The sequence below is a fragment of the Megascapheus bottae genome, chromosome 14 (genome assembly GCF_031878675.1).
Source record: "Megascapheus bottae isolate mThoBot1 chromosome 14, mThoBot2.hap1, whole genome shotgun sequence".
Lineage (NCBI taxonomy): Eukaryota > Metazoa > Chordata > Mammalia > Rodentia > Geomyidae > Megascapheus > Megascapheus bottae.
In genome coordinates, this window is record NC_143522.1 from 32,473,975 (window position 1) to 32,500,910 (window position 26,936).

General features: G+C 58.3%; 4 gene segments (V, D, J or C); 1 reads left to right on the top strand and 3 right to left on the bottom strand.

Annotated features, from left to right (window-relative positions):
* Window positions 1–26,936, bottom strand: part of LOC150054988 (immunoglobulin heavy constant alpha 2-like) — a 128,193-nt gene that overhangs the window by 64,629 nt on the left and 36,628 nt on the right.
* The window catches only part of LOC150054990 (Ig gamma chain C region-like), a 55,837-nt gene that overhangs the window by 2,042 nt on the left and 26,859 nt on the right, over window positions 1–26,936 (bottom strand).
* On the top strand, window positions 6,896–15,041 carry LOC150054991 (Ig mu chain C region membrane-bound form-like). The segment is given in 8 exon segments: window positions 6,896–6,971; window positions 8,079–8,381; window positions 8,927–9,040; window positions 10,830–11,168; window positions 11,812–12,126; window positions 12,235–12,567; window positions 14,509–14,624; window positions 14,780–15,041. Coding segments are annotated over 8 exon segments (1,605 nt in total).
* On the bottom strand, window positions 19,665–20,454 carry LOC150054992 (immunoglobulin heavy constant delta-like). The segment is given in 2 exon segments: window positions 19,665–19,937; window positions 20,066–20,454. Coding segments are annotated over 2 exon segments (276 nt in total).

The window sequence follows — 26,936 nt, forward strand, 5'->3', positions numbered from 1 at the left end:
GCCCACCCTTGGACGAGGGCCCCTCCTCCTGTCTGCCCCCATTGCCTCCTGAGGGCCACTCCAGGCCCTCCCACCCCCTGCCCTCCAAGCTCCTGAATTCCCAGGCGGTCCCCAGCTGTGTCCAGGCCTTCCTGCAGTGTAGGCCTAGTGTGGTGAGTGGGGTGGGGCACTGCACCTCCTCTCTTGCTTTCACACCGTCCTCAGGCTCATCCGGATCCCAGAAGGGGTTTTTCCTACCCTGGGCACTCGAGGTTGAGTTGCCGCAGCCCTGAGTAGGATGGCAACCTCTTCCTTCAGCCTTAGCTGCAGGGCCTGGTCAGCCTCTGGCAGTCTCTGCTCAGGTCCTGAGCAGGTGAGCTTCCTTCCTTCCTTGTGGGGCAGCCTGTCCTCTTGTCAGGATGTCCCCTCCTTCCTGCTCAAGCCCATGGCCCAGAGCTGCCGCCCATCGGGCTTCCTGGAGAGAGGCAGGCCAGGACCTCCCTTGTCTGGCCTGCCTGGCACCTCCTGGCCTCTAGCACTGGCACCTGTGTCACAGAGCTGCCCTGTCCACCTGTGCCCTCACTCACCTGCTGTCCTGGCCACCTGTGTCACAGAGCCATCCTGTCCACCTGTGCCCTCAGCCAGGGCCCCGTGTCCTCACTCGCCTGCTGTCCTGGCCACCTGGCTCTCCCCAGATCTCAGCACCGCCCCCTTCCCCCCCCCCCCCGCAACTCCCTGGACTCCAGCACAAGTCAGGGGCACTGCATGAGTGGGGTCAGTCCAGGGAGCAGGGAGGAGCAGGGCAGGTGTGACCAGGGACAGGCAAGTCCCCTGAGCTTCTGTGGCTGCCCTGGCAGTGCCCTGGCTCTGCATCCCACGGAGATTGCAGCCCTGCCTCTTCTGAAACCTGTCACACACTTGCCAGAGCCCAGGAGGCTCTGGCTCTGCCCCTGTGCTCTGGGGCTCTCAGGACGACCCTGCCTGACCTGACCTCCTTCCCAAAGCACCCTTTCTCTTCCCTGAGCCTCCTGGGCTGTCTCCTGCCTCGGCCTCCCCAGTGTGGCTCCAAGCCTGGCCTCTCCTCTTGCCCAGCCTTGGGCTTCTTCCTGAGCTCCAGGGCAGAGGCCCATCTCCAGCCAGCTCTCTCCAGCAGGACCTCGCACCCTGGGCTGTGTCCTGGCTGATGAGAGGGGCACCCCGCAGTCCTCAGTTCTCTCTTCTATCCTGCCCCTGCTCTCTTCCGGAAGCTTCCAGCAGCTTCTCTGGATCCTCTTGACCTGGTCATCAGGCCTGTGGCCACCAGCCTCGAGACACAGCTGTAGCTTCCTGGCTGAGGGCAGCTGCCCTGGGCTCTGGCTGTCCACGGCACTGGTCAGGAGGCTTGGCTCTCTGCCCCACTCCCTCCCCTGGGCATGGGTCACCTCTCAGGGAGCCCAACAGGGCTGCTTCTCCTCAGCTGTCTCTGCTCTCCACCCGCTCAGATGCTGCTGCAAGGTGGAGTTTGGCTCTCAGGTGGTTGGCTATGAGCTCTGGGTCTGTTCTGTCCCTCCAGCCCCCCAACGTTCTCCAGCCCCCCTGAAGCTGCCCTGTGCCTGCTCCTCCCTTCTGTTGGCTCCTGGGGCTGCCTGTGCCCCCTGCCCCACAAAATTCTCCTGCTCCACTGTGGCTGCTCTGTGCCTGCTCTTCTGAGCAGCTGGAGTTGCCCTGTGCTTTGAGCACCCCAACATTTAGCTAAACAGTAACTGCTCTGTTCCTTCTTCCCTGAACTCCTGGGGCTTTCCTGCCCCTGCAGCCCCCCAACATTGTTCAGTTCAGGTGTAGCTGCTCTGTGCCTGCTCCTCTGAATTCCTGAGGCTTCCCTGTCCCTCTGCACCCCCGGAACATTCTCCAGTTCCCTGTAGCTGCTCTGCGCCTGCTCCCCTGAGCTCCTGGGGCTTCCCTGCTCCTTTAGCCCCCCCAACATTCTCTAGCCCCCCCTGTAGCTGCTCTGTGCCTGCTACCTTCTGTTACCTCCTGAGGCTTCCCTGCCCCTTCAGTGGTGCAACATTCTCTAGTTCACCCATAGCTGCTCTGTGCCTGCTCCCCTGAGCTCCTAAGATTGACCCGCCCTCCAGCCCCCCCAATATTCTCCAGTTTAACTGTAGCTGCTCTGGACCTGCTCTCCTGAGCTCCTGGGGCTTCCCATTCCCTCCAACTCCCCGACATTCTCCAATTCCCCTTTAGCTGCTCTGTGCCGGATCCCCTGAAATCCTGGGGCTTCCCTGTCCCTCCAGCCCCCGAACATTCTCCCTGTCACCTGTAGCTGCTCTGTACCTGCTCCCCTGAGCTTCTGGGGATGCCCTGTCCCTCCAGCCCCTCAATATTCTCCAGTTCACCTGTAGCTGCTCTGTGCCTGCTCCCCTGAAATCCTGGGGCTTCCCTGTCCCTCCAGCCCCCCAACATTCTCTAGTTCACGTGTAGCTGCTCTGTACCTGCTCCCCAGAGCTCCCGGGGCTTCCCTGTTCCTCCTGCCCCCCAACATTCTCCCTGTCACCTGTAGCTGCTCTGTGCCTGCTCACCTGAGCTTCTGGGGATGCCCTGTCCCTCCAGCCCCTCAATATTCTCCAGTTCACCTACAGCTGCTCTGTACCTGCTCCCCAGAGCTCCCGGGGCTTCCCTGTTCATCCTGCCCCCCAACATTCTCCAGTTCACCTGTAGCTGCTCTGTGCCTGCTCCCCTGAAATCCTGGGGCTTCCCTGTTCCTCCAGCCCCCCAACATTCTCCAGTTCACCTATAGCTGCTCTGTACCTGCTCCCCAGAGCTCCTGGGGCTTCCCTGTCCCTCTTCTCCCCATCATTCTCCAATTCACCTGTACCTGCTCTGTGTCTGCTCCCCTGAGCTCCTGGGTCTTCCCTGTCCCTCCAGCCCCCCAACATTCTCCAGTTCACTTGTAGCTGCTCTGTCCCTGCTCCCCTGAGCTCCTGGGGCTTCCCTGTCCCTCTGGCCCCCCAACATTCTCCAGTTCACCTGTAGCTGCTCTATACCTGCTCGCCATCGCTGCCAGAGCTTCTCCGTTCCTCTGGCCCCCCAATCTTCTCCAGTTTACCTGTACCTGCTTGCCAGAGCTCCTGGGGCTTCCCAATCCTTCCAGCCTCCCAACACTGTCCAGTTCACCTGCAGCTGCTCTGTGCCTGCTCCCCTGAGCTCCTGTGGCTTCCCTGTCCCTCTGCCCCCCCATTCTCCAGTTCACCTGTAGGTGCTCTGTGCTTGCTCCCCTGAAATCCTGGGGCTTCCCTGTCCCTCTGCCCCCCCATTTTCCAGTTCACCTGTTGCTGAGCTCCAGGAGCTTCCCTGTCCCTCTGGCCCCCCAACATTTTCCAGTTCACCTGTAGCTGCTTTGTACCTGTTCCCCAGAGCTTCCAGGGCTGCCCTGGCCCTCCTGCCCCCCAACATTTTCCCTGTCACCTGTAGGTGCTCTGTGCCTGCTCCCCTGTGCTCCTGGGGCTTCTCTGTCTTTCCTGCCCCCCAACATTCTCCACTTTAACTGTGGCTGCTCTGTGCTTGCTCCCCTGAAATCCTGGGGCTTCCCTGTCCCTCTGGTCCCCCAACATTCACCAGTTCACCTGTAGCTGCTCTGTGCCTGCTCCCCTGAAATCCTGGTACTTCCCTGTCCCTCCAGCCCCCCAACATTCTCCAGTTCACCTATACCTGCTTGCCAGAGCTCCTGGGGCTTCCCAATCCTTCCAGCCCCAAAACATTCTCCAGTTCACCTGTAGGTGCTCTGTGCCTGCTCCTCTGAGTTCTCTGGGCTTCCCTGTCCCTCCAGCCTCCCCAGCATCCTCCAGTTTGCCTGTAGGTGCTCTGTGCTTACTCTCTTGAGGTCCTGGGGCTGCCCTGTCCCTGTTGCCCCCCAACATCCTCCAGTTTGCCTGTAGCTGCTTTGTACCTGTTCCCCAGGGCTCCCAGGGCTGCTCCATCCCTCCTGCTCCCCAGTGCTCTTCAGTTCACTCTTAGGTGCTCTGTGTCTGCTCCCCTGAGCTCCTGGGGCTTCCTAGTCCCTCCAGCCCCCTAACAATCTCCGGTGTACCTCTAGCTGCTCTGTGCCTGCTCCCCTCAGCTCCTGGGGCTTCCCTGTCTCTCCAGACTTCCAATATTATCCATTTTACCTCTAGCTGCTCTGTGCCTGCTCCCCTGAACTTCTGGGGCGGCCCTGTCCCTCCTGCCCCCCACCATTCTCCAGTTCCCTTGTCACCTGCTCTGTGCCTGCTCCCCTGAGCTCCTGGGGCTGTCCTGCCCCTACAGCCCTCCTATATTACCCAGTTCACCTGTAACTGCTCTGTGCCTGCTGCCTGAGCTCCTGGGGCGGCCCTGTCCCTCCTGCCCCCCAACATTCTCCAGTTTACCTGCAGTTCTCTGTGCCTGCTCCCCTGAGTTCCCGGGGATGCCCAGTCCTTCCATCCCCCCAATATTATCAGTTTTATCTCGAGCTCCTCGGTGCCCGCTCTCCTGAGCTCCTGTGCCTTCCCTGTCCCCTCACCTTCTCCAGCTCCCCTGTGGCTGCTCTGTGCCTGCTCCTGGCATCAGCTTACCTGAAGGTGCCTGGCTCTGGAGCCATTGGGGTATGCTGGGTCCCAGGAGCGGAGGCTTTCCTGTGGCTGCCCAGCACGTGGTAGGGATCCCCTGCTGCAAACCTGGCCTCCCAGCTTCCATCTGTGAGCTCCCGTGTCGCCTGTGCTGGGTCCTGAGCACTTGTGGTGGCCCCTGGGTCCCTCTGCATTCTCATCTGCTGACACTCTCCTGTGGCTGCGCAGTCTTGAACCCCTGTGCTCTCCAAAGTGCTCAGCTTCTGCTATCCTGATCCCCTGTTGCAACCTTGGCCTGGCCCCAACTCCTATAAGGTCACCTATGGCAGTTATTCTTCATGTTTTCTGAGCTTCTGTTGGTGCCTGGCCCCCTGCACTCTTCCCTGTCCAAGCTCACCCAATACTGTTTTGCCTGAGCTCCTGAGTTCCTGCAACAGTCCCCTGTACCTCCTGCCTTTTCTTAGCTCAGAATTGGCTTCACTTCTGTACTTTCTATACCAGCAGTAAACCTGCTCTGTGAGCCCCCAGATTCCCAGAGTTCAGCCTGCTGTCCTCAGCAGGTCCCCTGGCCCCTGGCCATTCCCAGAGGAGCTGCTGTGTCCGGGCCTCAAGCTTCCTTTTCCCTGTTTCCACCTCCGAAAGTTTCCACTGGTCCCTTGCTCCTCTAGAAACCACATGCTTCCGTGGGTGTGCCTGTCTGTGCTCACCAACCGCCAGGTCGGGCCATCTGTCCTTGGACTTCCTCCAGCTCCACTCCTGCAGGCAGAGTGTCTGCTCTGGCTGCAGGGTTTTCCCTGTGTAGTCCCTGGGCGCTGGTACTCTGGGCGCTGGCGGCAGGGTTTTCCCTGTGTAGTCCCTGGGTGCTGGTACTCTGGGTGCTGGCGGCAGGGTTTTCCCTGTGCACTCTGGGCGCTGGCAGGGCTGAAGGTGGCTAATTTCCTTCGGCAGCTCAGCCCTGTTGGGAGGCGTCTTCCCCGGGTCCTGACAGCTGTGAGATGCGGGGTGAGGAAGGGTTGTCACTGCCCGCAGTCCCGAGTCTCTCTTCCAGCTGACCCACTTGCTGTATGGCTGTAGTCCCCTTCTCTTGCTGCCTGTCCTTGGTCTCCATCAGCTCAGCTCTGCCTCAGACTAAGAGTTGGAATGAAACTGGGTAGTAAGGGGACTTCTTGTAGTTCCGCTTTCTTCTGGCGATTTCTGTGTGTTTTTTTTGGGGGGGGGGGAAGTGGAGGGTGTCAACTCCCAATGTGGCTGTTGGGCCTTCCTCCTGCTCTGTGTCCTGGCCTCCTGGTCACCTCCTGCTCTGTGTCCTGGCCTCCTGGTCACCTCCTGCTCTGTGTCATGGCCTCCCGGGAGCTCCTAGGAAGGCTGTGGATGCCACCCCACTGTCCTCCTTGGATTACTTTCTTCTACCCCTGGGCCCTCTGATTCCTGCACAGCTCTAGTGGGAGAGCCTGCCAGACCTTTTGTATAGTCCCCCCACCCTCTCTCTCAGAAAGTCTGGTTTGGCCTCTGGCACAGGCCCTCGGGGTGTGCCAGTTGGGTGAGGAAGGGAGGAGAAAGGGCTCTGGGGTCTGGCAGAGGTCAGGCATAGCTGTGACAGCCGAGAGAACTGGTGCTGGGGCCAGAGCCCGGGGCTTATTGGACTGGGCAGGAAAGGTACACAATGCTTCATAAAGGAGATGGTCCTAGACCCCTATAAGGAGGGTTCGGGGACTCTGGTGCTGGCTTGGGAGACCCATGGGGACATGAGATAGGAAGGCAGAGCAGGGCAGCAGGGGTACACAGGATGCTGGGGTCTCACAGAGAGGACACGAGACACCCATTTAGGGCGTGAGCCTGAGGCCAGCAGAGCCCCGAGGGTCAGGCAGGTGCTAAGGTTGGAAAGCCTAGGGCTTGTCTAGTTTCCTCTGGGGTGAAGGCCCAGGGCTGCTGGGCCCTCCCCAAGGCACACAAGAGGCTTCCCTCAGTCTGTAGGGCTTCCAGGAGGGCCACAGAGACTCCAGGACTTGAAGTGGGATCGCAGAGTCTTGCCTGGAGATGAAGGGCCAAGTTCCTGAGCTGGGTCCCCGCCAGGCTGCTCCAGTGCACTGGCAGCTAGGCATTGTCTCAGACCCACCATGCTGGGAGCTATCCAGGTCTCTGAATGCAGAGCATGAGTTTTCTTATGAGACCCACCATGTTGGGAGCTATCCAGGTCTCTGAATGCAGAGCATGAGCTTTCTTATGAGACCCACCATGCTGGGAGCTATCTAGGTCTCTGAATGCAGAGCATGAGCTTTCTTATGAGACCCACCATGCTGGGAGCTATCTAGGTCTCTGAATGCAGAGCATGAGCTTTCTTATGAGCCCCTGCGATGGCCGGACCAGGCCCATTGTGTCCCATGGGGCCTGGTGTCAGCTCCAAGTCCGAGATCCAGCCTGACCCATGCTGTTAGTGCAAGGAACACAAGTGACCCCCATTCCTCCTGGCCTTGTAGGTCCAGGCTTCGTCTTGGTGCAGTGCAGCTTAGCATGGCAAGCTTCATGTGCTGGGCCCTGGCCAGAGGCACCAGTCGGCTCAGTGCACATCTCGAGGTTAGGGAGTCTGTGGATGGGTGGAGAGGTCTTGTGCGAGCTGCAGTGTGGAGAGCTCAGACCAGTGCAGGCAGCTTCAGGAACCCGGGATCGTAGTCTTCTGTGCCAGGGCCTGAACCCTCTGGGTTCCACACCTATCAGCAAGCTGTCTCTGGCCTGTGGAAGCCATGTTATCACACGGCTGTCTCACTGCCGCTGTGTTTGTGTCCCCACTTGCCCCTGTACAAGGACCCGAGATCTCCAGGCTCAGATGCCAGCCCTGACCTGGTGTGCACCTATCTCAGATGGGTTTCCATGGTCTCTAGGCCTGGCCACAGCACAGCCACCCCCAAGACCCCAAGCCCATCCCTGTCAGTGCCATGCAGATCTGGTGGGGAGGACGTCTCAGATCTCAGTGAGGTTGAGAATGGCTGGCAGTCAGCCCTGGAGAGTCCTGCTCTGGCCCCCACCTCCCAGCAGGGCACAGGGAGTGGTTGGGGACCGTGTGTGTGTGTGTGTGTGTGTGTGTGTGTGTGTGTGTGTGTGTGTGTGTGTGTGAGAGAGAGAGAGGAGAGAGAGAGAGAGAGAGAGAGAGAGAGAGATGAGAGAGAGAGAGAGGGAGGGAGGGAGGGAGGGAGGGAGGGAGGGAGGGAGAGAGAGAGAGAGAGGGAGGGAGGGAGGGAAAGGAGGGAGGGAGGGAGAGAGAGAGAGAGAGGGAGGGAGGGAGAGAGAGAGAGAGAGAGAGAGAGAGAGAGAGAGGCCCTTGATTCTGGACAGAAGGTTCACAACTCTGGAGGAAGAATTTCTCCACCCAGCCCAGCTGGACCCAGACCTTGAGTCATTCCTAGCCAAGGGCAGAAAAAGTGGTCAGGGAGCCCAGGCCGCCCTCCCAGCCCCTTCTCCCAGGCCCACCTTCCACCTGTCCCCTCTGCTCTTCCCCTGCTCACAGCCCTGCCCCAGCTGACCCCACTGTCTGTCTTGCAGACCCCCACCAAGGCCCCGAGTGTGTTCCCCATCATCGCAGGCTGCAAAGCCCAGAGGAAAATGGATGCATGGACCTGGCCTGCTTGGTGACCGGGTACACCCCGGAGCCGGTGACGGTCACCTGGGAGACAAAGGCACAGAGCAAGATTGAGAAGACCTTCCCCTCCACATGGAGTGGGGGGCTCTACACCCTGACCAGCCAGGTCTCCTTTCCCGCCTCACAGTGGGAACGGGGCCCTCACAAATGCAGGGTCCACCACAACTGGAGCAAGAGCACCATAGACAAGACTTTCCAGCAGCCAGGTGGGTAGCCGGCTCGGCTCCTCTGACCTTCCCCGCCAGCCTCCCTCTGTGATGAGCACTTCGCTTCTCCCCTCAGCTCCAGCCCTGGGGCCCCTCCTTCTCGGGCTTCCCTGTCCACTGCAGCCCTTCCTTCTCTTCTTCCTGCCTGGCCCCTCCTGTCACACCCCCTGCCCCCTCCTAGCCTTCCCCTCTGCCACCCTCTCCCTGGCCCTCCATTCTGGCTTCTCCCTTTGCCCCTCCCGGAGCCCGCCCCTGGCTGTTCCTTCTGCACTTTCCTCCCCCACTTTCAGCTGCCAATCTGTCCACTGCATCCATGCTTTTCTCAGGGATGGTTTCCCAAATGAGCAAGGAAGTACCTGGCCCAGCCAAGGCAACAGTGGGGAGTGGGCGCTCTCCAGGTCCACTCCTTCTCCATGCCCCGTGCCCCAGCCTGCTGGCCCTCCTTCCACCACTCGCCTCTAGTCCACACCAACGTCCTGGCTGGGGTGCTGCTCAGTCCTCTCTGCTTCCTCACCCTCACCTGCCCACGGCTTCTTTGCTTTCAGCCTGGGGCAACGCTCAGGTCTCCCCTGTGCCCACGGTCCCTCCTGCAGGAAAGACAGGCTCCAGTGAGGCCAGAAGAGCCACCGCCACCACCACCACCACCACCAGGGACACAGGTGAGAACTCGCCCTCTCAGCGGGCCTGTCCCCTACCCATGGGCTCACCCCCAGCTGAGTGCTCTAGGCCGCCCTCCATCAGTGCTCACCTCGGTGTCTATCCCAGTGTCGAGATGGGGAGCAGGCCTGAGTGATGCCTACACACCACCTGGCGCAAGCCAGGCCCTGTACGCCACACAAGACTCCAGTGCGAGGCCTTCCTGAGGGAAGGGAGAGCTTGCATCACAGAGCACAGAGCAGGAGGGAGGGACCAGCCCTGGGCCTCTCCTGGCCCACCAGACCCAGCTCTGCATTTCTAAGCCCTGTCAAGAGCTCTTCAACACCTCCTAGGGAAGCTATGGCGGGAGGGGGGATGGAAGAGAGAGCACAAAATGTGGCTCTGAGACCTTTCAGAAATGGAAGGCAGCCTTTGGGAGACTGACGCCAGGGCCTCCACTCTGTAGGACAGCCTCAGAGACTTGGAGCTGCTTCCCCTGCTGCCACCATTATCTGCAAGTCCCACGCTGGGCTGGCCCTGGAGCCACTGTCCCCTGACTGTCACCTCCAGAACAGGTTCTCATAAGGAGCTCTGTGTGTAGAGTCCTGGTCACAGCTCTCTCCAACCTGAGCTGCCTCGGTGGTCAGCCAGCCTGCAGCACTGAAGCTGCTTCCACCTGAAAACCAGCCCAGTACCCTGTGAGCACTGTTGCCAGAGATCTCACAGCTTAGGCCACCAGAGAACGCTTCTCCATGGCCAACCTGAGTTAGAGTGAAAGGCATTTTAAGGAGAATCCTCTGTCGTACTTGTCTGGAACAAAGCCCATGGGGACACCCAGAGCCATGTTGGGAAAACTGGCCTATTTATCAAAGCTGTAGTGTCACTTAGTGGCCACTGAATGCACAAATACAGGCTGAGAGCAATGTCACCACAGAAGACTTGAAAACACAGGAGCAATGGGAAGCTCCAAAGGAATGCAATAATTTGCCAGCATGGAATATTCGGAAGGGAATTGAAAACAATCTTCTTTCACAGACAGTGGGAGTACGAGAATATAAAGATCTAATTGAACTCAAGAAAATAACTCAATCTGAGTAAGAAATTAAACAGGACTGGTGGAGTGCTGGCCTAGCATACGTGAAGCCCCAGGTTCGATTCCTCGGTACCTCATGCACAGAAAAAAGCTGGAAGTGGTGCTGAGGCTCAAGTGGTAGAGCTCTAGGCTCGCGCAAAAAGAGTCCAAAGACATTGCCCAGGCCCTCGGTTTAAGACCCAACTGGCAAAAATAAAATTTAAAGATATGTATCATCATCATCATCATCATCATCATCATCATCATCATCATCATCGATACAGATAAAATGATTGGAGGTGAAGAACTTAGTGGAAAAAACCCATAACAGACTTGATCAAAGAGGGTAGAAGATGGGGCAGTGGTGATAAAATATCCCTGGGGTCGGGAGCGTGGCCTGGTGGTAGGGTGCCCGCCTAGCATGTATGAAACCCTGGGTTCCATTCTTCAGTACCACACACAAAGAAAAAGCTAGAAGTGGTGCTGTGGCTCAGTGGTAGAGCTCAAGTCTTGAGTAAAACCGGTCCGAGGACTGTGCCCAGGCCCCGAGTTCAGGACAGGGGGTTGGCCAAAAAAAAAAAAAAAAGTCCTAGATTCTTTTAATCAAATTGTCCTGCCTTTGGATCAAGGGACAATTTTAAGCATTCAAGGTTCTCTTGTGCGTGCCTCCCCGGGCGGTGGGCGGAAGCAGTGGAAGGAGCCTAGAACAGACCCCACTAATGCCTCCTCGCTCCCCACAGAGGTGCGAGAGCAGCCCCCCAATGTGACCGTGTTCGTCCCACCTCGAGACGCCTTCTCTGGCCCTGACACTCGCACGTCCAGTCTGATCTGCCAGGCCACGGGCTTCAGCCCCAAGCAGATCACAGTGTCCTGGCTACGAGACGGAAAGCCTGTGACCTCGGGCTTCACCACGGAAGAGGTGAGGGCAGAGGCCAAAGGGGCCCAGGGCCGCACCTTCAGCGTCACCAGCCAGCTGACCATCACCGAGGTCGAGTGGCTGCGGCAAAGCGTGTTCACCTGCCGAGTGGGACACAAAGGACTCACGTTTGAGAAGAACGTGTCGTCCACATGCACTGTCGGTGAGTGGGCAGCCAGAGCCCAGTGCCAAGGCCCTGAGCCAGGGAGCAAGCACGCACACGCACGTACACACCACACACACACACACACACACACACCACACACACACACGTACATGCACACGCACACACCACATGCACACACATGTACATGCACACGCACACACCACATGCACACACACGTACACGCACACACACACCACACACACACCACACACACCACACACCCATACACACACCACACACACACCACACACACCACACACCCATACACACACCACACACACACCACACACACACACACACACACACGCACATGCATGCGCGCACACCACACACACACACAACACACATACACACACCACACATGCACATACACGCACACACACCACACACACACACACACCTGTCAAGGCAGGCGTGGCACCCTCTAGCATGTGTGTCCCTCTGCTCCCCGAGACTTGTCTGCCAGAGTGGCCAAGTGCAAGGGCAGGGTCAGAGGACTGCAGCGGTGGGGGGGTCTGGTGATGGACACACGTGCCCCACCTCCAGGCCCCCCAACAGGACTGGGGAGACTCAGCACGTCAGCGGCCACACTTGTGGACTTGGAGTCCGGCCGCTGACGGCCCTGCTCTCTGGACTGCAGGTCCGTCCACAGACATCCAGGTCTTCGCCACGCCCCCCCGCTTTGCCGATATCTTCCTCAACAAGTCAGCCACGCTGTCCTGCCTGGTCACTGACATGGCCACCTACGACAGCCTCCACATCCTTTGGACACGCCAGAGCGGGGAGGCCCTGAAAACCACCACCCACTTCAAGAGCCACCAGAATGGCACCTTCAGCGGCACAGGGGAGGCCAGCGTCTGTGTGGAGGACTGGGAGTCTGGGGAGAGGTTCACGTGCACGGTGACCCACGCAGACCTGCCCTCACCGGTGAAGCAGGCCATCTCCAAGCCCAGAGGTAGGCCAGGCTCCCCTCCCTGCCTCGCTCCTCCCTCCCCCTCCCTCCCTCCCCCGCCCCAGGCCCCTCCCAGGCCCACCCTGCGCTCACCACTGTCTCTGCTCACAGATGTGGCCAAGCACCCACCAGCTGTGTACCTGCTGCCCCCGGCCCGGGAGCAGCTGGTCCTGCGGGAGTCGGCCACAGTCACCTGCCTGGTGAAGGCCTTCTCTCCCCCGGACATCCTGGTGCAGTGGCAGCAGAGGGGCCGGCCCCTGTCCCCGGACAAGTATGTGACCAGCACCCCACTGCCTGAGCCCCAGGCCCCAGGCCTCTACTTCACTCACAGCCTCCTGACCGTGACTGAGGAGGACTGGAACTCCGGGGAGACCTTCACCTGCGTCGTGGTTCACCAGGCACTGCCACACATGGTGACGGAGAGGACCGTGGACAAGGCCACCGGTAAACCCACTCTGTACAACGTGTCCCTCATCATGTCCGACACAGCCAGCACCTGCTACTGACCATGTCCCCCCCCCCCCCGGCAGGCTCTGGGGTCTATCGCTCTGCGTGTGTGTGCAGGTGCAGGCGTGTGTGTGTGTGTGCCCGTGCCCGCACACTCTAGCCCTGTCAGCCGGGGGGATGAAGCATTTTATACAAATAGAAATAAAAGAGCCTTTCAAACGATGCTAGTCTTGAGTGTGCAATGCTCTTTCCTGCTGGGACCATGCTGGCTGTGCCAGAGTGCCCCCCTCCTGGTCCATGCGCTGCCTCTGCACCGCCTGCCTCTGTGTGACCCCAGGAAGGGCCTGTGTGCCCCCCACACGCCACACGCAGAGCCCACGGGGACAGCTTGGCCACACGGGCACACGCGGCAACACACGCTCACACTCACACACACGAGAGCATACAAGGACAGCCCTGCCTCACCTGGAAACACAGACACCGACATGCGTGTGCATGGAGTGTGCGTCCCTGGGCACACAGGCATTCCCAAGGGGACAGACGCAACCGTACAAAGACACACACACGGATGCACAGGGACTCACGTGGGAAACCCAGCAGGAAGAGGCACATAACCAGGCGTCAGCACCCTGACACACATGGAGGCACGCTCGCCTACACACAAACACAGAAGGGACAAAGCAAGCACGGACGTGCAAGCACACACACCGCGGGCCAAGATAGGGACCCAGTGCATCCCTGCTCACTCCCACACTCGGACACATGGGCACAGACCTGGTGCACAGATGCCAGCAGGGGCTAAGCTGCGCTGTGCTTCTCCAGGGCCTCTCGCCCACGGCTCTGCTCCTCTGTCTCTGCCTTGCACAGACACACTTGCCAAGCCCAGCCCACCAAGGATTCTGACCAGGGCTGCCACCCCGGGGACCAAGCTCAGGGCTCAAAGCACTAGGCTGAGCCACTGCCACTTCCCAAAAAGCCCCCTGTGTGCTCAAGGGCAGAGTGTGCCCGACAGTCCAGGGTCCGAGTGGACACAGCCGGTAGCTCCAGCCTTGGGTTTGGGGAGCATGCTGACAGACGAGTGGGGTCCAGGCCTGTCCTTGCCCGTGCCCCCTCAGTGGGAAGCCACAGCAGACGTGTCTGAGCGAATCTGCCCTGCACATGCCCACCCTGCCTCCCTGGCCGGCCTGCAGAAGCCAGTGGGCCAGAGGAGACAGGGCGGGAGGATAGAACCCGAGGCCCGGGGACAGAGCCCTGGCGAGGACCGCATGCCCACCAGACACTGCCTCCCTGGGCTGGCCCCCCGACTCTGCCAGTGCTCTCTGCCCTTTGTGGCCAGAGCTGCAGTTGGTCCCAGGAGCTTGTGCTCCCAGGCAGGGGCCCTGCTGAGTGCTCCCCTCTCCCTGTCTCCCTCTGTGTCTGTTCCCTGGCCCAGGGGCCATCTCAGGGAGAAGGGGAGGGGAGGGGAGAGGAGGGGCCGCTCCCCAGGGTACTCTACTCTGGGAGCTGAGCAGGCTTCAGAGTCCTGGCCCCAAAGGAGGACAGGGCAGCCTCAGACTCCATCTCACACTGCCCCATCCCAAAGCACAGGGACCGGGAGCCCCTCGTGAGGTTTTCAGAAGCCCAGGGGCCAAGTGGCCAGGCTCTGCCACCTGGGCAGAGAGAGTCCACCACACACCAGACACCACTCTGCCACAGCCCGCGTTTCCCTGCCCCGCGCCCACGTGCCTCATTTCTCTTGCTCTGTCTGCTGCCCGGGGCTCAAGGCAAGGCCCCGGGCACCGCCTGCTGCTGCCCGGCCAGGCTGCTCCTCTCTGCAGCTTGCACTGTCAGGGAACCCAAGGGCAGGTCACAGGCAGCTGTGCAGCCAGCAGCCGCCTTGACCGCCCTGCCGGCCCCCACCACGCTCTGACCCCTTCTCCTCCTGTGTTCCCCTCACAGAGGGGGAGGTGAACGCCGAGGAGGAGGGCTTCGAGAACCTCTGGACCACGGCCTCCACCTTCATCGTGCTCTTCCTCCTGAGCCTCTTCTACAGCACCACTGTCACCCTGTTCAAGGTAGACGGGCTGGGCTGAGCGGGAGCTGGGAGCTGACTCGGGGCAGGGAGCTGCCGGGCTGGACAGCAGGGCCGGGGTCGGCCCCGTTCTCACCTCCCCACCTCTGTTCCTGTTAGGGGAGCACGGCTCACACTCACTGCCTCTGTTGCCTGCAGGTGAAGTGACCTGCCCGGGAAGGACACTGGAGACCCAGGGGCTGAACCGCCAGGCACCACCTCTGGGCTTGGGAGGCTCCACCTGTGTGGCTGATAGACTTGTGCTTTGCTCTTCCTCTGCGTGTCACCCTTCAGCTTTGAGCTCTGCACCAGACTGGCCACCACGGCCAGTGGAGCCCGGCCTGTGGGTCTGCCTGCTTCCTCCTGGGCTGTGTGCATATCTGGATCAGAATAAATGACGCTTTCTCCTGCGGGACCCCTGTCTCCTGAAGGCTTTTGTTTCTTTCACCAACGTCCTCTGAGGCATCCTGAGAGAGGAGCCTAAGTCCACAGGGAGCCGTGGGGAAGGGCAGGGAGCCGTCCAGTGCGCTCAGAACTGGAGACACTGAGGCTGTGTGGCTGGCCAGGCCTGGCATGTTCAGCCCAGAGATTTCCAGGCCAGCAAACAGGGAAACCCAGCGCCGTCGCCGTCGCCGCCACCGTCGCTCTTGTGTGGATTTCTAGCAAGCTGGGTCGCTGTGGTCTTGTTCTAAACCTTCGTGGCTGTGTGGCAGGTGTGGCCTGTGTGGCAGGTGTGGCCTGTGTGGCAGGTGCCATCAGGTTGCAAGAGGAGCAGGGCACTCTCTCACTGGTGCTGCCCCCACCCGGCCAAGGATTGCTTTCCATGGCCTCCTGTCCTCACAGTAGTGGCCTGCACAGCAATGTGCAAGGGTTCAGGGCATTGGGCTGCCGCAACAAAACGGCCCCAAGGCAAGAGCCCACGTGGAGACATGTGTTTCTCGAGGTTCTTGAAGCTACGGTCGGACACAAGGCACCAGCCGATCCCTGTGTGGGGAAGGCCACTTGCTGGAGCAGGGGTCGCCCCTCCTCCCTGAGGCCTCGGAGGGCTTGTGGGTCCTCTGGGGTCACTCTCCTCCAAGAGGTGACAGCCGCACCCTAGCTCTGGTACCATAGCCTGTGTGGGTTGACAGCACCACGGCTGGGTGGATGCACCAGCAGAGCTTGGTTCTTTCCAGTTGGGAAGGCCAGAGCTGGGGTGGTGGCATCTGCAGGGTGGAGCCTGTGTCATAGGGAGGCTCTGTCCCAGGCCTCCCTCCTAGCTCTGGGGCATTGGGACGCCTCCCAGGATGCTCATGCCAGTGTCACCACTGTGGGCAAAAGGACAGTAGTTGTGTCAGAAAAGCACAGGAAGGTGTAAGACTCATTCGCTGGGGCCAAATTACTATGTGTTGACTGATTTCTAATCAGCCTCATTGCTCACCAGCACCATAACAATGGTATACAAATCTCACATCACGAGGATGAAGGGTAACAATTCAAAACAGTCCAAGCAACTGCCACTCCAGGTCTTATTCAGAACACGCAATACACAAATAGGTGCGTTAAGATGGGATAAAACTCAAAGTCGCTGTAGCTGCCCAAGAATCTTCATGTCAGCTCCATGGTAGCCACCAAGCAATTGCAGCTTGTGTTCAATCTAGAAAGAGAAAGGACTCCAAGCTTCTCAGGAGAGAAAGCCACCAGTCCAGCAGCAAAACAAGGAGGGGACGAGGCCGCGAAGGTGCCCAGGACCACCAGAGAACAGCTAACACCATGGCAGGAATATGGTCCCACCTCCCACCTGGAAGCCCGGAGGCAACGGTTTGAACTCTCCAATCAGAAGATGCAGAGCCTCTGATCGGATTAGGAAACGTGTTCCCAACCACGGGCTGCCTACAGAATACTCACCTCCCCTGTGAGCGAGCACTCAGAGGCTGAGAGCGGAGAGGGAAGAGGGGTTTCATGCTGAAAACCAACAGGAAGGAAGAGGAGCTACATTTGTATTCCATGAAGTAGACCTCAAGCCCAACCTGCAGAAACGCATCTTCACAGCCACGGTAGCCCTGGCTTCACCAGGCCCTTGCTAGACAACTGAACATTCATCCCCTTTCACATGTGAAGCAGCCATGACTATATGTGCAACAAGATACAGAGTGAATATAGTTCTTTTGCCAAGAGGTTGAAATCCAGTCTTGTTTTGTTTTTCCTTTTGTGGATCATGAGGCTTGAACTCAGCCTGGGCGCTGTCCCCGATCTCTTTAGCTGCAGGTGACTGCCCTACCCTTGAATCAAGCCCCACTTCCCATTTTCTAGAGGTTCATTGGAGATAGGAGTCTCAGGTCCTATTGTGCCTGGGCTGGATTTGAACCTTGATCCTCAGATATCAGCCTCCTGAAAAGCTAGGATCACCGCGCCCAGCCCATTTTTGTGATGTGTCCATCGTTGTCCAAAGTCCTTGCCATTTTTCAGTGTTTATAAATACAGTTACCGGTGGTGTCACCCCCTCCCTTCCTCCATGTGGTGAGTAGGCCAGAACAAGCCTGCCAAACCTTGATTTAGGTGTACCAAGCTTCCTGTGTCCTGTTTGTCACCACTGCTGGAGGCAGGCAGAGGCTGCCCTGCAGTCACAGGCTGGTGTGACTGCAGACAAACTGTGAGGCATGGCAGTGGCTGGGGCGCCATGGCACAAGGCTGAGCAGCCGTTTGTGGCTTTGGTGCCAGGAAGGTGCAAACCCAGTCATGTGGAAGCCTAACTGGGTCGACCACATGTGTGCATCAGATAGATAGGTTTCTGCAGTGGTAGCAAATCAACCGACATCTGTGTGATAGAAAGGGGAACTCAGGCGGCAAGGCAGGAAATGGCCTGCTTTAGACATGGGGAGGTGGATGAACCCTCACAGAGCACTGTGGAGCTGGGCCTAAGAGGTGCTGGGAAATCCCAGGGCTGTGTGTGGGACGTGAGGGCCCTGCGTGCTGGGCAAGGCCATGAGTGTCATATGCTTCTTAGGCAGAGAACAAGAGCAAATCCTGCCCCTCAGGCACAGGCAGGGAGCCTCTGTCCTCAAGTCCAGGAAGGGAGCCTCTGTCCTCAGGCACAGCCAGGGAGCCTCTGTCCTCAGGCACAGGCAGGGGGCCTCTGTCCTCAGGTCCAGTCAGGGGGCCTCTGTCCTCAGGTCCAGCCAGGGAGCCTCTGTCCTCAGGTCCATCCAGGGAGCCTCTGTCCTCAGGCACAGCCAGGGAGCCTCTGTCCTCAGGTCCAGTCAGGGGGCCTCTGTCCTCAGGTCCAGCCAGGGGGCCTCTGTCCTCAGGTCCAGCCAGGGAGCCTCTGTCCTCAGGTCCAGCCAGGGGGCCTCTGTCCTCAGGTCCAGCCAGGGGGCCTCTGTCCTCAGGCACAGCCAGGGGGCCTCTGTCCTCAGGCACAGCCAGGGAGCCTCTGTCCTCAGGCACAGCCAGGGGGCCTCTGTCCTCAGGTCCAGCCAGGGAGGAGGCCTGGGAGGGCGGGAGGTGAGGAGGCCTGGCGGGGACGGCAGGGCGGGGAGCCAGGCAGTTGAGAGCAGCGTGCAGTGGAAGGGTGTCAGCCTCCCGGTAAGAACCATAGCTTGGCTGGACATCTATCCTCTTTTGGTGCTGGAAGTAAAGTCTGAGCCTGGATCAGGGGATCAGGAAGAAGATGAGGCCCCTCCGGCTCATTCCTCTCTTTCTGCAGTCTGTCCTTCACGGCTACCTTGGCTTCCGTGTCACCTCACCTGCGTGTCACGAGTCCTGCCACCCTCTTCTCAAAAGGACCACCGTGGGCACCCCTGTTTGTGTTTGTATGCACTGCGATTGTGAGGCCTAAATTAATTTTGAAGTCCGATGAACTTCAGTAAAAAGTTATTTCTGAGCAGTCTCCATTTTGTAAAGTTCTGAGAAATCCCCTAACTGCCTCTTCTCAGGAGAACGGTAAGATGCTCCATCAGTTGTTAGACAGCTAGCAAGGACATTCAAAGCTCATCTCTAGGACTGCAGCTGTGTCCCATAGCTAGCATGGACACCTACGACTAAATGTCTGTGGGAAACCATAACATAAGAAATTGTGAAATGTCTCTGTGTAAAAGTTAACTAAAACATGAGGCTGTGAGAATGGAAACTTAAACTTGTTTATTCTGTACCATTGTAATGCCCAAGTCTCAGGACGACCACCACGGAGACCACGACTTTCCGAAATGCAAAAGCAAGGCTTTCTTCAGGCGGGCTGCAGCTCGGCCCCTCACACAGCGGAGCTTAGGAGGAAGCCCGAGCTGAAATTTTACAGGGCTTTTAAAGGCAAAGACCACAGATTTACAGCAACCAGGTGTCTGAGTAAGATAAGGTGTGTGTGTGGGGGTGTTAGGGACAGATGGGAGGTCCCCACACAAGTAGAATCCTAATTAGCTGTCTGAGGGTAGTTCTATGGCTTAGAAATCAAATGCCATCCCTGGAATTTATACAAGTTCTGATTAATTTTAACACAGGCAGGTCAGTTCCTGGGACTTATGGGCACCACAATTGCTTCTTTAATTTATGAGTGCTTTGGGGTCACTCATAGTTTATATAAACAGCAGGATGGTTACTGCCTCAGAATGGGGGGCGCTTTTTAGCTCCTCACTATAAAAGCTGTGCTAATTCTGTACTCGGGGCCTCCAAGCGTCACTGGTTTCTGAGGCGCGGAGGACCAAGCTCGAGCTTGCTAATACACGGCTCTCTGTTGCTTGCATGGGTCGTGGACTCTGGTGGTCTTTCGGGGGGATTGGGAACTTTGGGTTCAACACTATGGTTGGAGGGTGAGTGATCAGTTGCATGTAGGTGTAGGTGTGTGAATGCGTGAGTGCACATGCACAGATGTGTGTGTGCCCCTCATGTGTGTGTAAATGCTAGTCTGTGCTGGAATTGGGAGGAAGTCTCAGCCGCTAACCTTCCAGCACTTTCCCTCAGTGTCGCAGCTGACCTTCCTGCCCTCTGGCGAATGCTCAGCCCCTGTGACCTCTGCTTTGGCATGTGAGAACTCAGGGACAGAGAAGCAGGAGACAGGTGAAGTGAACCAAAGTGTATTTATGGGGTGGGAGGAGGAGGGGCAGCTGTAGCCAGAATGGCTCTCAAGGGGCCAGGGCCCGGGGCCAGACAGAGCCAGGTCAGCAGGATGCCCTGCTGGCCTGCAGCTGAGACAGCCCACCAGATCCGCCGTGAGGCTCCGGGGCAGAAGGTAGCTGGGAGTAGGGCCGGGGTGTCTCTGTGCGTGAAGGGCATCCAGGAGGGGTCGTCTCTGTGGACCTCTTCTCAGATCCAGTGGGCAGAAGAAGTGCTCCTGGGGTTACTTCACCTGCGGTAGAAGACTGGGGTCAAATGGGCCACGCCCAGAGCAGTCCCCAGGCCTCCCTCAGCCATCCAGATCGTCTGACACGGACCCACTCCATCCACTCCCAGGGCCACCACACACGGGGTCCCCACCTTGATGAAGGTGGCGAAGCCACTGTAGAGCAGTGTGAGGAGGAACAGAGCCACGAAGGTGCAGAGGGAGGCCCACAGGCTGCCGTCCTCCTCCTCCTCCAGGTCTGTGTAGTCATCACTGCTCGCATCCCAGGACTGCGGGGCCGGCCGTGTGCTGGTGACCAGGTCTGGAAGGGAGCCATGCTGTGGGTAAGTGTGCCCCTTGCCACACCCCGGGGTGCTGAACGGATGGCACAGCTCCCCTCCATGCTCAACCCCAGCAGGCATTCCTAGCCACCATTCTCACTGCCTGTCCTGGGCACCGAGGGCTCGGGGAGAGGGGCCTGAACCCCGACTGGAAGTGAATACGTCTACCCTGTGCCACAGGGAAGAGCAAGGATGTGGGCTGTGCTCACACAGACCTAGACCCAGGGCTGAGCCAGCCAGATGCCCAGGCAGGCATCCAGGCAGGCTCCCAGGGAAGCATCCAGGCAGGCATCCAGGCAGGCATCCAGGCAGGTGCCCAAGGCAGACCGCCAGGCAAGCATCCAGGCAAGCATCCAGGCAAGCATCCAGGCAGGTGCCCAAGGCAGACCGCCAGGCAAGCATCCAGGCAAGCATCCAGGCAGGCATCCAGGCAGATATCCAGGCAAGCATCCAGGCAGGCATCCAGGCAGGCATCCAGGCAGGTGCCCAAGGCAGACCGCCAGGCAAGCATCCAGGCAAGCATCCAGGCAGGCATCCAGGCAAGCATCCAGGCAGGCATCCAGGCAAGCATCTAGGCAGGCATTCAGGCAAGCATCCAGGCAGGCATTCAGGCAGGCATCCAGGCAGGCATCCAGGCAGGCCCCTAGGCAGGCCCCTAGGCAGGCCCCAGGCAGGCATCCAGGCAGGCATCCAGGCAAGCATCTAGGCAGGCATTCAGGCAGGCATCCAGGCAGGCATCCAGGCAAGCCCCTAGGCAAGCCCCAGGCAGGCATCCAGGCAGGCATCCAGGCAGGCATCCAGGCAGGCACCCAGGCAGGCATCCAGGCAGGAGCCCAGGCAGGCATCCAGACAGGAGCCCAGGCAGGCATCCAGGCAGGCACCCAGGCAGGCATCCAGGCAGGAGCCCAGGCAGGCATCCAGGCAGGCATCCAGGCAGGCATCCAGGCAGGCATCTAGGCAGGCATCCAGGCAGGAGCCCAGGCAGGCATCCAGGCAGGAGCCCAGGCAGGCATCCAGGCAGGCATCCAGGCAGGCATCCAGGCAAGCATCCAGGCAAGCATCCAGGCAGGTGCCCAAGGCAGACCGCCAGGCAAGCATCCAGGCAAGCATCCAGGCAGGCATCCAGGCAGACATCCAGGCAAGCATCCAGGCAGGCATCCAGGCAGGTGCCCAAGGCAGACCACCAGGCAAGCATCCAGGCAAGCATCCAGGCAGGCATCCAGGCAGGCATCCAGGCAGGCATCCAGGCAGGCATCCAGGCAGGCATCCAGGCAGGCATCCAGGCAGGCATCCAGGCAAGCATCCAGGCAGGCATCCAGGCAGGCATCCAGGCAAGCATCCAGGCAGGCATCCAGGCAGGCATCCAGGCAAGCATCTAGGCAGGCATTCAGGCAGGCATCCAGGCAGGCATCCAGGCAGGCCCCTAGGCAGGCCCCTAGGCAGGCCCCAGGCAGGCATCCAGGCAGGCATCCAGGCAGGCACCCAGGCAGGCATCCAGGCAGGCACCCAGGCAGGCATCCAGGCAGGCACCCAGGCAGGCATCCAGGCAGGAGCCCAGGCAGGCATCCAGGCAGGAGCCCAGGCAGGCATCCAGGCAGCAGCCCAGGCAGGCATCCAGGCAGGAGCCCAGGCAGGCATCCAGGCAGGAGCCCAGGCAAGCATCTAGGCAGGCATCCAGGCAGGCATCCAGGCAGGCATCCAGGCAGGCATCCAGGCAGGCACCCAGGCAGGCATCCAGGCAGCAGCCCAGGCAGGCATCCAGGCAGGAGCCCAGGCAGGCATCCAGGCAGCAGCCCAGGCAGGCATCCAGGCAGGAGCCCAGGCAGGCATCCAGGCAGGAGCCCAGGCAGGCATCCAAGTAGGCATCCAGGCAGGTGCCCAAGGCAGACCCCCAGGCAAGCATCTAGGCAGACATCCAGGCAGGCATCCAGGCAGGTGCCCAAGGCAGACCCCCAGGCAAGCATCTAGGCAGACATCCAGGCAGGCATCCAGGCAGGCCTGTTTAGGGGGTGACTGGGCAGATGCAGCCTAAAAACAAGGCAGTTTTAGCTGGGCAGAAGGCCAGGAACAGCATTCTGAGAGGAGGAACAGCAGGCCCTGCCTTCCTGGAAGGCAGCATAGAAGTGAGAGGACAGGAGGGAGGCCCAAGCTTAGGGTAGGTCCAAGGGAGATGGGACAGTGGCCATGCCATGGTGGCTTTACCCTCACAGCAAGGGGATGCATGGAACGATTTTAAGGAAGCATGTGTTATAAACAAGAGTGTAAGTGAAAAGTCCAGCTGGAGACCAGATTTGAAGATAGCTGGGTTCAGGCCCATTAGAACACACTTCCACAGAAAGCATACTCCAGCCATTGCAGGAGAGCTGTGGGCCAGCAGGAGAGGGGTCGCCGTGCTGCCCACTGCTCATTCTGCAAGGGCTTTGTGAGGCTGCTGCACCTGTGGGGAGGGAGGCACTGCTGGTGGGGTGGGAGGGGTGCCAGTCCAGGAAGAGATCACAGGGGATGGTGGGAGGGGAGGGGAGGGAAGGGGTGCCAGTCCAGGAAGAGATCACAAGGGATGGTGGGAGGGGAGGGGAGGGGAAGGGTGCTGGCCCAGGAAGAGATCACAGGGGATGGTGGAGGGGAGGGGTGCTGGTCCAGGAAGAGATCACAGGGGATGGTGGAGGGGAGGGGTGCTGGTCCAGGAAGAGATCACAGGGGATGGTGGAGGGGAGGGGTGCTGGTCCAGGAAGAGATCACAGGGGATGGTGGAGGGGAGGGGTGCTGGTCCAGGAAGAGATCACAGGGGATGGTGGAGGGGAGGGGAGGGGTGCTGGTCCAGGAAGAGATCACAGGTGATGGTGGAGGGGAGGGGAGGGGAGGGGTGCTGGTCCAGGAAGAGATCACAGGGGATGGTGGGGTGGGTAGGATGCTGGTCCAGGAAGAGATCACAGGGGCTGGTGGAGGGGAGGGGAGGGGAGGGGTGCTGATCCAGGAAGAGATCACAGGTGATGGTGGAGGGGAGGGGAGGGGTGCTGGTCCAGGAAGAGATCACAGGGGATGGTGGAGGGGAGGGTAGGGGAGTGGTGCTGGTCCAGGAAGAGATCACAGGGGATGGTGGAGGGGAGGGGAGGGGTGCTGATCCAGGAAGAGATCACAGGGGATGGTGGAGGGGAGGGGAGGGGTGCTGGTCCAGGAAGAGATCACAGGGGATGATGGAGGGGAGGGGAGGGGTGCTGGTCCAGGAAGAGATCACAGGGGATGGTGGAGGGGAGGGGTGCTGGTCCAGGAAGACATCACAGGGGATGATGGAGGGGAGGGGTGCTGGTCCAGGAAGAGATCACAGGGGATGATGGAGGGGAGTGGTGCTGGTCCAGGAAGAGATCACAGGGGATGGTGGAGGGGAGGGGTGCTGGTCCAGGAAGAGATCACAGGGGATGGTGGAGGGGAGGGGAGGGGAGGGGTGCTGGTCCAGGAAGAGATCACAGGGGATGGTGGAGGGGAGGGAAGGGGTGCTGGTCCAGGAAGAGATCACAGGGGATGGTGGAGGGGAGGGGTGCTGGTCCAGGAAGAGATCACAGGGGATGGTGGAGGGGAGGGGAGGGGAAGGGTGCTGGTCCAGGAAGAGATCACAGGGGATGGTGGAGGGGAGGGGTGCTGGTCCAGGAAGAGATCACAGGGGATGGTGGGGTGGGTAGGATGCTGGTCCAGGAAGAGATCACGAGGTGGCAGTAGGTACAGAAACCAGGGGTGCATCAGAAACATGTGCAGCCCTCTGTTGGACCTCACAAAGCAGCAGCAGCATCAGTATGCTGCTGGGTGCCCGGGTCTCACGCCCATAATCTGTTGGGGACTGACTGTGGGGTCAGTGACCGTGACTGTGGGGTCAGTGACCTTGGACCCGCACAATTGAGTGCACAAGGAAGTAAGCTCTTATCATGATTTTGGGCTGTGTCAATAGCTTCTCATTTAACCTATTTGGGACTTGATAGCTTCTCATTCAACCTATTTGAGACTTGATCCTGTTTGCACGAATGTAGCACCTGGCAGTTCCCTAGTTTAAAGAAGTGTATTTAAGGTCAGAACGGGAAATAAACGGCGCTACGGTCCTGGGCTACAGGCTTCTGAAGCTGTGGCTCCTGATTTGGGCTGTAGCCCTCCTGAACCCCATCTGTTTGTCTCTTTTCTATTTTTTCCTAGTCCTTGCCCCTATTTCAGGAATCCCAATCTGCGAACCCTGGTTTGCTGCCGGCTGGCCCCGGCAACTGGCGCCCGAACAGGGACCCTGAAAATCTGGGATGAAGGTGAAGGACCCCTCCCTGTGGTGAGTAACACATCGTAGGACTATTAAGAGAGGATCTTAAGAGAGTGTATAGTCAGGAGTAAAAATTATGGGTCAAGTTAATAGCCATAGGTCATATGTACCGATCTTAACAGGCCTACTTGACGCCCACGGAACATGGGTGGAAAAAGGGGTGCTTCAGAGCTTCCTACAGTTTCTCGAGGAGGCATGCCCAAGGTTTATAGAGGAGGAATTCCTAAAAACCTGGCAGCGGATAGGAAAAGGAATTCAAGATTATTTTAATGTACATGGCCCCGAAAAGACCCCAGTAGAGGCTATTGATGTATGGAATTTAGTAAGTGAATGCATAAATCCTCAACACGAGAATGCTGAACTTAATCTTGAATTAAGGGAAATTTATGAATTAAAGGACCCTTCTGAAAAACCTGAGGCTGAGCCATATGCCGCAGCCCAAGAGAGTCTAAGTGAGATCTTGAAAAGGGAACAACAACCAGTAGATATTGAGTATCAGAATTCAGATTTGAATATCAAGGAGGAAAGTTATGATGAGTCAATGGAGGGCCGGATGGCTACGATGGAGAAGAAGTTAGAAGAAATCCTACATCTTCTATCGAAAATGGGGATAGAGCAGAGAGCCCCCCCAGAAGTAGGAAAGAAATATGACCCTCAGGCCACTATGGTGTCTGATTCTAAACCTTACCCCTCACACCCACCGCCTCTGGCTGCAGCCTTATGGCCCCAATCCCTTTTTCAACCTTTAGGCAAGCCTAAAGGCCCTAGCAACAAGTCCCTTTTAACAGGCACTACAACCAGGCACAGTGCATCGCAATTAAACCTGACTCAGGCTGCTAGAGAGAGGGAAGATATTTCAGGGCCTCGATGCTTCCCTAGTTTAGTTGATCATGATGAACAAGTATACCATCAACCTGTTCCTGTTAAACTGTTACAGGATTTAAAGAGTGCCTGCTCCCAATATGGGCCAACTGCCCCTTTTACTCAAGTAATATTGGAGGCCGCGTGTGCTGGTATTGCATGCCCAAATGACTGGAAGCGGCTTGCCAGAGCATGCCTTAGTGCAGGAGAGTACTTATTATGGGAGACAGAGTTCACTGCACAGTGTCGGGCTAAAATTGAAACAAATAGGTCTAAGAACCTGCCTTACACTTTTGATCAGTTGTTAGGAGAGGGAACCTATAAAAACACTGAAGATCAATTGGGTTATGCAAAGGAAGCCTATTTACAAATAAATGCTGTGGCAAAAGAGGCTTGAAAAAGGTTACGTAATTCCAATCATACAAAAAATTTAGTAGAAGTAAAACAGGGACCGAATGAACCTTATCTAGAATTTTTGTCTCGATTAATGGAGACTGCAGACCGCCTAGTACAAGATGAGAATGCAAGGAAGATTATAGTTAGACACATAGCCTATGAAAATGCCAACGCCGCCTGTCAGGCGGCTATCAGACCCCATAGGAATAAGGGAGGAATCACGGACTTTATTTCACTGTGTACTGATATTGGACCCTCCCATGTACAAGGCCTTACTTTAGCCGCCGCTCCTCAAGGAAAGACTGTTACTGAATTTCTAAAATATAGAGGTCAGTGGCATTCTCGGGATGCTAGTCCCCCGGGGAGTTGCTTCTCTTGTGGACAAATAGGACATTGCATGACGCAATGCCCACGCCAGGCCAGGTTAAAGAGAGAAAAATCACCTGGCACATGTCCACGCTGTGGTAAAGGGAAGCACTGGGCTAAAGATTGCAAGTCAGCAACAAATCGCAATGGCTGCCCGTTTTTGGGAAACTGGAGAAGGGGCCAGCCCTGGCCCCGCAAAACCATGGGGCAGTCCCTCCCTCTTCTCGGCCACAAGTGCATCTTCTAACAACCCCCCAAGATCAGTCTCCAGCCTCTTCCGTGCCACCCCAGGCAGCGCAGGATTGGACCTCTGTTCTTCCACCTGCTCAGTATTGACCCCAGAGATGGGGACACAAGCTCTCCCCACGGGGGTCTTCGGTCCCCTTCCCCCGGGAGTGGCTGGATTGCTGTTAGGGCGAAGTAGCTCAGCCCTTAAAGGGATACAGATTACACCTGGCAAAATTGACCAGGATTTTACTGGAGAAATCAAAGTTATGGCCTCTGCCCCGAAACATGTGGTATCGATCCCAGCCGGTCAAAAATTAGCACAACTAATACTTGTGCCTTTACCTCACGGGGAGACTGCTAATTCCCCACGTGGACAGAGAGGATTTAGATCTTCTGATATCTATTGGGTACAAAGCATAAAACAAGAGAGGCCTGAGATGACTATATTTATACAAGAAAAACCCTTTAAAGGAATATTAGACACTGGAGCAGATGTGTCTGTAATATCTAAAAAGCATTGGCCAGCCCAATGGCCCCTGA